At 35.0% G+C, this 11,071-nt stretch overlaps 1 protein-coding gene across 1 annotated transcript in view; it reads left to right on the top strand.

The window, feature by feature from the left end:
- Positions 1-9,143, top strand: part of LOC149792287 (general transcription factor IIE subunit 1-like) — a 33,881-nt gene extending 24,738 nt beyond the window's left edge. The window contains exons 5-6 of the mRNA XM_089970849.1: positions 3,602-3,797; positions 8,931-9,143. Coding sequence (XP_089826975.1) covers positions 3,602-3,797; positions 8,931-9,103 — 369 coding nt within the window. The 3' untranslated portion in view covers positions 9,104-9,143. The remainder of the gene's footprint in view (positions 1-3,601; positions 3,798-8,930) is intronic.
- The last annotated feature ends 1,928 nt before the right edge of the window (positions 9,144-11,071 follow it).

The raw sequence follows: 11,071 nt of genomic DNA on the forward strand, positions 1-11,071 counted from the left end.
GAACTTTTTTATGCTTATGAACACTACCAACATCGGCTTAAAACTCAAACTAACTTTTATGGACTTGGGACGTACTAAAAAGTAAATGTGCTTCATCATTCGTTACGTGATTGTGCTATGTTTTTCCACTGAATTCAGACTTATATGACCTGTGACAAAATTATTGAATATTTTAAATCTGTGTGTATGCATATATTCAATAGAATCACTTCATGGGTGAGTACACGGTCTTGATGCTATTCATGCTATACATTAGACATGTATATATAAACAGTATACATGTATATGTACCAATCCATGGTTCTCTAAATAAAGTAAAATGTTATATATGCCTTCTCTGCTTTCACTACAGGTGTATTTCCCATTTAATATGCATCGATTTAAGATGGTATCTGTGCCAATGAAGCATGTATTTACTGCCTGCATTTATTACCTACCCCACCCCACCTCCCACAATTTTTTTGGGGTACATGCATCATTTTCTTTAGCTAACTGACTTGGTTGCTTATAACATGGTTCGGTCTATAACACGGTTGGGTTCTATGGCTCCCAACTACCATGTTATAGCAGGGTGGCCATCCTGATAATGTTATTGTTACTTCTCTTAAATGGAAATTCATTTTGACATGGTGTTTTCATCAGAAGAGTTTTTTAGTGTCTAGTGATCCTAAATGACTCTCAATATGCACATCATGATGGCCACCTTGAACTTTGTTTTCTCTGCTTTTCCCAAAGGGATGGCTTTATCACCATGGGGTTTTCAACAAAAGAATTCATATGCTACCTAGTTGGTCCTAAGTGAAAATGGTGCCACTGGTCCATTGATTATGGCTGCTATGTCAGCAGTCTTGAAAATTGTGTTATTGCATCTCTTCCTCAATGGATGGTGACATTAACATGGGGTTTTCACCAAAAGACTTCTAATGATGTTTGTTTGGTACTGAATGAAAACGTTGCCAATTTGACAGCCACTATGTCCACCACAGCATTTATTTGAAAATCATTGTCGCAGAAGAATATCAGAAATAGTTTCAACACTCAGCAGTCAAAATGGTTTTCAATTGAATTCCTGGAATTCTTTTCACTCAGTAGGGCAACAGTCCATTTGAGGGACTTTTGTTTGGTCTCTGCATTATAAAGGACACTAGCCCATAAAGAACAAATTATTTGTTGTTGTTGTTGTAATGGGGGTTTAACGCCCTTTTGCTGCACAAGATAGGCTATACATGGTTTCCAGTATTAATGGTGGAGGAAGAACCCGGGAAAACCCTGGAAAGAACAACCGACCCACAAGAACCTACTGGCAAGCTTTCTCACATACTAACATTAGCCAAGCCCGAGACTTGAACACACACAGACAGAGGTGAGATGACAGTGATCCATAACTGAGCTCTTTAGACCGCTCAGCCACTCCGGGCACCTCAAATTATTTGTAAGAGTATATCCAGGATTTTGTCTGCATCAGGTTTTATTGAGATGGAGGAGGTTTGTTTTGTTTAAAGATGGTCAGCTTTCTCAGTTTATCACTGTGAAATGTACTATTTTAACTAGACTATAGTTAGGAGTTGGACTGAATCCTCTAAGCCTTTCAAAACAGGACACTGCCTTAAGTGTCCTTTATGTAGAGGTTTACTGTTTTTAACTCGGTGTGACATTTTAAGTCCTCTGATGATATTAAGCTGGTCTGTTGTTGTAAAACCAAAGCTTATGGCACAACTCGATCTATACATTGTGACATAATTAATATGATGTCACTTTTGACCAAGGTATATGTTAGCACTCTACTAGAAATTGGATGTGAAATGAAGAGATTCTGAATTTGGCCTCTAATCAAATAATGAAAAAGAAACATTATTATACAATTTTAATCATTACAATAAAAATGATATAAAAGAAAAGGATGAAGTCAACAAAAAGCATACATAACCTTTGGAAATCTTGGGTTATTTATTACCTGCTACAAATCAGCCATGTTGCAAAGACAATATGAATAATTATGACATCCTGACCAACATACCCACTATGTTGTATACATTTTAGATAAGAGAAAGGAGTCTGTGATTTTCCATCTGTACAAATATTTAATATTTTTAAACTTTCATTCGGCTGTTATAATTGTATATACCAATAGTGACATACTTTTTTATGTAATGATCCTTTCTTGTGAATACTCAGCTGAAAGTAGTGCAAGAAAATGTACACCAATCATACATTTGTGTGATTTTGGATTGTTTGGATCTTTAGCTTATGTCAAAGCATGAATCTTAAATACTCCAATATTTCAGAAGTGTTCACTGTTTTGTTTTTTGATCAAACAGTTCACACAGCTGCTTATTAGATTTTTAGAATTAAAAGAGGGAAAGGAATAATAATTTTACTTTGAGAATATGATCGTAATGATAATTTTACTGACCACCATTTTAATTTAAGTTTGAAGATTGTTATACTTCACACCCATAGGAACATTTTCTCATTTTTGGAAAATGTATCTAGAATGTAACCTTGGAATCTATATTATTACATGTACATGCATCCTTTCAGAGTGTATTGACCATCTTTCACATGTGTTTGTGTAGTTCTCACCATATTAAACCCAGTTTCACAGTGTAACATCCAAGTGCTTTAAGTGTAGTCTAGCTGGTGTTCTGCTTTGGTGTGACTATTAGCTTGTGATAGATTTATGACAGATGTGGGTTTTGGTGTGAGTATTAGCTTGTGATAGATTTATGACAGATGTGGGTTTTGGTTTGAGTATTAGCTTTGTGGATTTTGGTGTGAGTATTAGCTTATGATAGATATTTTTGACAGATGTGGGTTTTGGTGTGAGTATTAGCTCGTGATAGATTTATGACATGTGGGTTTTGGTGTGAGTATTTAGCTTGTGATAGATTTATGACAGATGTGGGTTTTGGTGTGAGTATTAGCTTTGTGGGTTTTGGTGTGAGTACTGGCTTGTGATAGATATTTTTGACAGATGTGGGTTTTGGGTTGAGTATTAGCTTGTGATAGATTTATGACAGATGTGGGTTTTGGTGTGAGTATTAGCTTGTGATAGATTTATGACATGTGGGTTTTTGTGTGAGTATTAGCTTTGTGGGTTTTGGTGTGAGTATTAGCTTGTGATAGATTTATGACAGATGTGGGTTTTGGTATGAGGATTAGCTTGTGATAGATTTATAACAGATGTGGGTTTTGTGGAGAGAGTCAGATACACAAGGGCGTATACTAACATTCATGGTATTGAGTCTGGAATGTGAAATGGAATTAGCACCTGTCACATGAGGAGCAAGAATTGCTTGAACTACACTAATACTTTAAAGCATGCGTGCATGTGTGTGTGCAACTAAACTACACTCAACGTAACTTCACTAGCACATATTTAGTACAGACAACCCATTTTGTGCATACATTTACATCAGGAATTTAAATGGAACCATTTTATGCTAAATTAATATGTAAACTGATATTTTTTATCCATGTACATGTTGCCATAGTAATCCCATGTATCACAGGTGGATAAGACTGTTCTCTTCAGCTTGCGTGGCACTGTGTTAGAAAAAAGATTTTGTACAGGGATAAAAATACAAATCTTCATCTGCAGGTTGACTTGATAGAAGCTGGAACATCTAGACCTGACACATCTCAGAAGACAGATCTCAATGAGATTGAAACCCTCCTGATTCTTCATGAAAAGAAAAATGCAGGTGCCATTGCGATGCCAGCTATTCCAGGTGAGGAGAGTTCCAGTAGTGATTCTGATGTAGAGTCAACAATCAGGCCCTCAGTATCAGGCGCAGGTATGTGTACAATCAAAGTTATGTGTATGTTCAAACATTATTTGTCCATACATATTTTATCAATAATTCATAAGTCAAAATATAATGAGCAAAGTAAAGGTGTAAAGGATATTCCATTTTCTAAGTAGGGTCGAGTCATACCAAAGTCTTACAAAAATGGTACTAACAGCTCCCTCACTTGGTGCTCAGCATTAAGAGGTTAGTGTTGGGACTGGTCAGCCTGGTGTCAGGATAATGTGACTGGGTCTGCTGCATGATGCCCCAGTGCTAGACATCACTATAAACTGCCACACTGCAGACATCGTAGCGGTATGGCTGAAATTTTTTTAAAGCTGTGTTAAAAATGCAAATCACATACACACATACACACATGAAAGCTTGACAAGTGCATTAATTTTTCAAGGAATATACTGTACAGTTCTAATTCCAATCCTCAGTTGGTCACATTTACCCTTTTATTGTGCTTCATTTATTCCGGTATTTAACTCTTAATGTACTTTACACTGCTGTTTATCGGTGGTCTTATGTATTCAGCTAGATTTGTATCATTTAGATATTTCATACAAATACTTTAAATTATATCACTTGATAGAGTTATTTTTTCTCCAAAAATTTATCTCTAGATTTAACTTAAACATAGCATTTGGTTTTATCTGAGACATGCTCAGTGATCTTTTGTTTTATCAGGTTCATAAACATAGCTGCCAACCCTCATGAATTTGGTGTGAATTTCACGACTTTTTCAGCGATTCATGGATTCATGCTGTAAGCCAAAAATTCACGAATTTTCCAATCCTCAATTGTTTTAAATCTTTAATAAAATAACTGATTTCCCGTTCAGCGCTAGTCGTGATATTCGCAGTTGCCAAAACGGTCCGGTACTGCTGGTCACGATATTAGTAGATCTACAGCCGATTAGTACAGTTGGCCCAGTAACAAGCATTTTAGCCTCTTTTAATCTATATGTATAAGAGTAGTTTTACAAATGCTTTTGAGAGAAACTGGGGCTTAACCGGAAATTTGCTCCGCGCATGCGTCAAAACACTGATTTGACTTACCATTCAGCCTCGCATGTAAGATTTTGAAAATGTCTTCACCACCAAGGAAAAAGAAATGTATTACTCAAAAAGTGAAGTTTAATTTGGAATATATCAAAAATTGGCTGTGCATTCTGCCATTAAACATTGGTATTCATTGATTCTTCATGCGCTCAGTGTGTCATCGCAGAGACGATGTGAGGAAGAATGTCGGTTGCAAAAAAAACACGTAGAAGTTGGGAAAATTAAGAATTCGCAGATTTCATCTCTGGAATATTTTAAACCATTTGCGGCAGACCTGCAGGCTACCAACGCTGAAGCATTATTTGTGAGTTTTCTTGTCGAACGCAATCTACCTTTATCAGCTGGAGCATGCTAAACATTTGTTCTGACAAATGTTCCCAGACTCGAAAATCGCTTTTTTTCGTGTGGAAGAACCGAAAATGCTGCAGTTCCTGTGCATTACTCATAGCAACAGTGACAGCGTAAGAATATTTTCTTTAGTGAGGAAAATTAAGGCAGACATTAGGGCCTGCTTAGCTGCAGAAAATTTGTCAGCAATTTTAGTCCCCAAGATCAACCTGCAGGCAATAAGTCGGAACTGTTTAGAAAACAAATTTACGATCAAGCAGTTGAGGAAGTTCAAGTCTGCCACAGTATAATGTCTTGATAAATAAATATTTCTGCATATGTGTAGTGTTTTATATTTATTTTGCGAACTTGATATAGTGTAGTATTGACGGTCGGAGTGGTCAGAGTGGATGGAGTTATTGTCATGGTTTTTTTCACGAATTCATGTCCAAATTCACAACTTTTTATCCCTATTTTCACTAATTGTGAGCCTGGAAGGTTGGCAGCTATGCATAAATAAGAATTATGTACAGCTTTTACAGGTATCTTAGAAAAAAATTATTTTTTTTACCAAATTTGATATGTTGCAGTTTTTCAAAAATATCAACGATTGTTTCAGTCCTCATTAGTTAAATGGATAAAATGCTCATCTTTTCTGATTCAGTTTTGAGCAAACTTGGAATAATTTGATATATGATTAAAATCTCCGACAGGTTCAACAATGAGCATGATCTATGCATATTATTAGATGATTTTGATTAACTGACCTTTGTTTCCACTCTGGCTGGAGGCCATTTTTCTGATCCAATTTTGAGCAAACATTATGATCTTATTCAGAGTTGATAATGTTTATTAGCGAAGTGATCTTACATCATCTTCGCTAGCCAAGGTTCCAATAACCCTATCTACACCTTGGCATATTGAGCAGATAGTTCTGTGCTTTGGGTTTGTGAAAATCTGATGCAGCAGCAAACCACCACATCCAATCAGTATTAAGTTGTTCAAATTTGAACACTGTTCTTGTGATCGAGAAAAGGGGAGCACATGACTTGAATAGGCTGATAAATAGGTAATTTTCCATTGCCAGTCTGTGTTTGCACAAATGCCTTTCACTCAAATACACATGTAACGGCTTCCCTCTGGTGCATAGTCATACCTTCGATGTTAAACTTACAGTGTATCCATTTTAGGTCAATTCTCACCACCGTTTTTGGCCGATGTACAATGCACAAAGCTATTGGTTAATTGGAATTAATACTAAGGGAGGCAACACAAGAAATCCAAAAGATATCGTTAGGACAAAGCACCACTATAGTTGTTAGATATGCCAAGGTGTTGATAAAAATATTGGAACCGTGGCCAGCAAAGATGATCTTACATGTGATTGGCATTTATTTAATAGTTATTTAGTTATGTATATCATGAAGATCTCAGGTGAGTTTGATAATGAGAGAGATACATAGCATTCTAATGAACTGATCCTGCATCTTGCATCTGATTGGCTGAACTTGTTACCAGTCTGGAGGCTATATTTCTGGTCTGATTTTGATCAGTCTTGGAATATAGGCTTTTTTTGTCATCAAGATCTTGAACAACATCTATAATAGGAGATGCATGCATATTTAATGAAGTGACCTTGCATATGATTGACTGAGTTTGTTACCACTCAGGAAACCATATTTCGGATCAAACTTGAAATATGGGCTATATCATAATGATCTTGGATGGGTTCAGTAATGAGTGAGAATCTCTGATGTTAATGATGTAATCTTGTATCTAATTGGCAGAACTTGTTACAACTTTTGGAAGTCAGGCTATTAGATTTAATTTGGATTAAACTTGGTATATGGATACTTATCGTCAGAGTCTTGGTGAGCAAAATCCATGCATGTTAATGATGTAATCTTAAATCACATCAATTGATCTTGCTACCACTCTTGAGATCATACTTCAATTTTGATGAAACTTTGAATATAGGCTTATATGATGAAGATCTCACATGAGTTGAATAATCCATGCATATTGATGAAGTCATTTTATGTGATCAGCTGATATTGTTACCAATCTAAAGACTTTATTTCTAATCTACTTTTGCACAGACTTGGTAAATAGGCTTAAATCATCAAGATCTCATATGAGCAAAATCCGTGCATACTAATGAAGTGATTTGATCTTATTTTTATCGAAACTGTCTTGTTAAAAAGGCTTATATCCAGGCCTATAATATGTTTTTAATGAGCAAGATATACAGATATTAATTAGATGATCTTCATGTGATTGGCTGAGCATCAAATCAAATGAGAGACTATTTCTGACTTGATTGTAATCATACTTGATAAATAGGCAAATTCTGTCAATATCTTAGATGATTTTTATTTTAGATGTGAGACCTATGTTTATTTATGAGGCGATTGTTTTTTTTTTTACTGTTCTTGAGACTAAAGTTTTAATAGCATTTTGATCCGACTTCATTAAAGAGAACTCTGTCTTCTTGACTGAGAAGGACTATGAATGAAATCGGTTTATATTATAAATGATGTAACATTGTATTTGATTGGCTGAGCTTTTCAGCATTCCCACAGTTATATTGATGATCAGATTTTGATTAAACTTGTTGAATAGTCTTATGTTGTCTAGAGAATTGATGTATTTAATTACACATATACTATATACTAACTTATAAGTCAAGTCAAACTTAAAACAACAACAAAAAAATGATCTGCCATAGCATAATGCACATGCAGATTAGGATCTGTGTTGTTTGTTCTAATAGTTTCACCTAACAAAATGCACAGACCCAGATCTGCCATTATGCACATGCAGATCAGGGTCTATGTTGTTTATTCTACTGGTTTCACCTAACGAACTGCACAGACCCAGATCTGCCAGTGCATAGTGTGCTGGCAGATCTGGGTCTGTGCACTTTGCAGTTGGACTTGACTTATGAGTATATATGGTATTCCTGATGTAATCTTGTATCTGATTGACTAAACTTTTTACCACTTGAGAAACTGAATTCCAATCCAATTTTGTACCACTTTGGTTATAAAAAGCCTTGCATTATCAATGTTGTACACAGGTTTAATAAGTGAGGTCCATGCGCAATGCATCTAATTGGCTGAAGAGACCTCTAGAGCAGAAGAATAGATTTCTGATCCAATTTCTATTGAACTATTGGTATTATAATGATCTTGGATGAGCTTGATTATGACCAAGTGACCATGCATATTAATGTTATCCATGCAATGTTTTAATAACATATGGAAGAAATAATTTAGTTTCCACAGCCAGAAACTATTGCTTATGCTGCCGGTAGGTATATGTTATTGAATTGTTGTGATGTTAATGAAGTTATTAACAACTGTGGGCTTGAGGGCAGTTCAAAATGTCCACTATTTACGTTGAAGGTCTTTTTATAGTATGCAACAGAAAATGACCAGGGCTGTTCTGATTGTTGGCATGCAGTGTGACCACAATCTGAGTCAGTGTTGTTCACATTTTGTACATTGTACATGGATATGTATAGTGTTGTTCACAGTTTGTACATTGTACATGGATATATACAGTGTTGTTCACATTTTGTACATTGTACATCAATATATACAGTGTTGTTCACATATTGTACATTGTACATCGATATATACAGTGTTGTTCACATATTGTACATTGTACATCGATATATACAGTGTTGTTCACATTTTGTACATTGTACATGGATATATACAGTGTTTTGCTACCATTTCAGATGTGGAAGAAATGGAAAGTGAAGATGATGAAGATTCTCCTATGGTGACAGTGGATGGTAGAAAAATTGCAGTTCAGGACATAACACCAGAAATGGTGAACAAAATGACGCCAGAGGAACGAGAAGAATACATCAAATTGTCAAAAGAACTGTATGCTGACATGTATGAGTGATATGAGAAACAGGATTTTAATAAAAGCTTCAATCGTCGAATCAACTTCATCACTAATTTAATTTATTCTTATGTTAAAGATGAATTATGTACTGGCCCATTATTGTAGATAAAAATGCATGAAACGCTGAATGGTTTAATTATTCAAACATTTTCCACAGTGATGTCCTAATCTTCTAGCACTCACTGGTGTTATGGATAGTTTTCATGCATAAATTCTTGCCACATTGACCTGCATGATAAAAAAATTCATAAATAGACCCAGGACACCAGCAATGCCAACATGGTCCATATTATGGGATAGCTATATAAAATCAAAACCTGATATCATTCATTGACCCAAGAAGTCAATGCAAGCTCATAGCAAATGAAGTGTTTGCACCCCAACCTCAAATTTTACTTGCATTTTTCATGTTCGATGGTAATTTTAGACCAGAGGTGGGCAAACTTTCCAGTGCAAGTGCCACATACACAAATTTACACCTAGTTGCGGGCTGCTTAGTTCATTAAGTAAAATAATATTTGAAATAGCATAAACAAAAGATTTTTCTAAATAACATCTAATTAATTTTCAGTTGTTAATATTTGAAAACTTAAACGTAAACTTCAAAAGAAGCACATTTATTTGATAAACAGAGTAACATAAACAGAGTCAGTGCGAATGATGACTTGTTCCTAGGCTGTATGAAAACCCTTGGTGGGCCGCATGTGACCCATGGGCCATAGTTTGCCCACCCCTGTTTTAGACTGTGCTATTCGCAGTGCAAATGCAGACACATTATCTGGATGACAATTTATTTAAAAAATATTGTTCCATTCAAAATTGTTGCCTCTTATGTTGTTGTTTAGATATATTTATTTTATTTGCCTTGAATCCATCAAGCTTATTGTTGTAATTGGCTAGCTCCAATTTCTAACTGACTGTAGGTATTTCATTGTATAGATACTGTGATGTAACTAGGGTAGGTGTACATGCCTATATACTATAATGTAGTGAGGTGTACATGCCTCAAACCAATTTCCAGACAATACAAGCCTGAAACACCTCCATATATTTAATTTTATAAAAAATGAAGCTCAAGAAGTCATGTGATTGCCATAAGTTAGAGTTTGACAGGGCCCAATTTACTGAATTGTACCCTACGACCTTAAACATTTTAAACAAAATATGTTTTGCACATATTAACTAGAAAATGGCAGAAAGGAAATTGTCTTCTATGCAAAACTAATAGAATTATTACTTTAGAAAAGTGACTATTTTGTATATTTTGTCACAAACAGGATTGCATTTGTATATATTGTGTGTTGGTTGCAGTTTTTAAAAGATTTAAAATTGTGTGCAACCTCAGATGCTTCTTGTCCTTTCTTCACCATCATGGGATCATCACATTAGCAAAATTGTTTGATGCTTGAATGTGAAGAAGGGATTTTGTAATTACAGATTGTGTGATTTTATGTTAATTGCCAGAGATACATTAATTGCCAGTGATACATTAATTGCCAGTGATACATTAATTGCCAGAGATGTAACTTTTACGTTCTGGAGCAAGTTATTTGTTGGAACAGGTTATCTAAAGTGTACCAACTTAACAAAATGGGACCACACAGTCAAATAAATAATGTGCTTTCAAAGTAATTTTAGATAGATAAAAACCAGTTTCTAATTTTTCATTATTGTTCCAGTGATGATGACAGCAGCAACAAAACTTGACGGCAGAGGTAATCACAATGGTCTAGCTAATTGGGAGATCAAAATTTAGTGAACAAATAACAGAATATCAGATCACGTTGGAACATTGGTATACTGCTGTGTTGGACTATATATATATATATATATATATATATATATATATATATATATATATATATATATATATATATATATACTCAAACCTGATCACAAAACACAGCTCTTGCTGAAGCAAAATTCTGTCAAAGTCTGTTTTATGGCACTTGAATCAGGATTACA

This window comes from Sinohyriopsis cumingii, chromosome 9 (genome assembly GCF_028554795.1).
Source record: "Sinohyriopsis cumingii isolate HCF-2022 chromosome 9, ASM2855479v2, whole genome shotgun sequence".
NCBI classification, from domain to species: Eukaryota; Metazoa; Mollusca; class Bivalvia; order Unionida; family Unionidae; genus Sinohyriopsis; species Sinohyriopsis cumingii.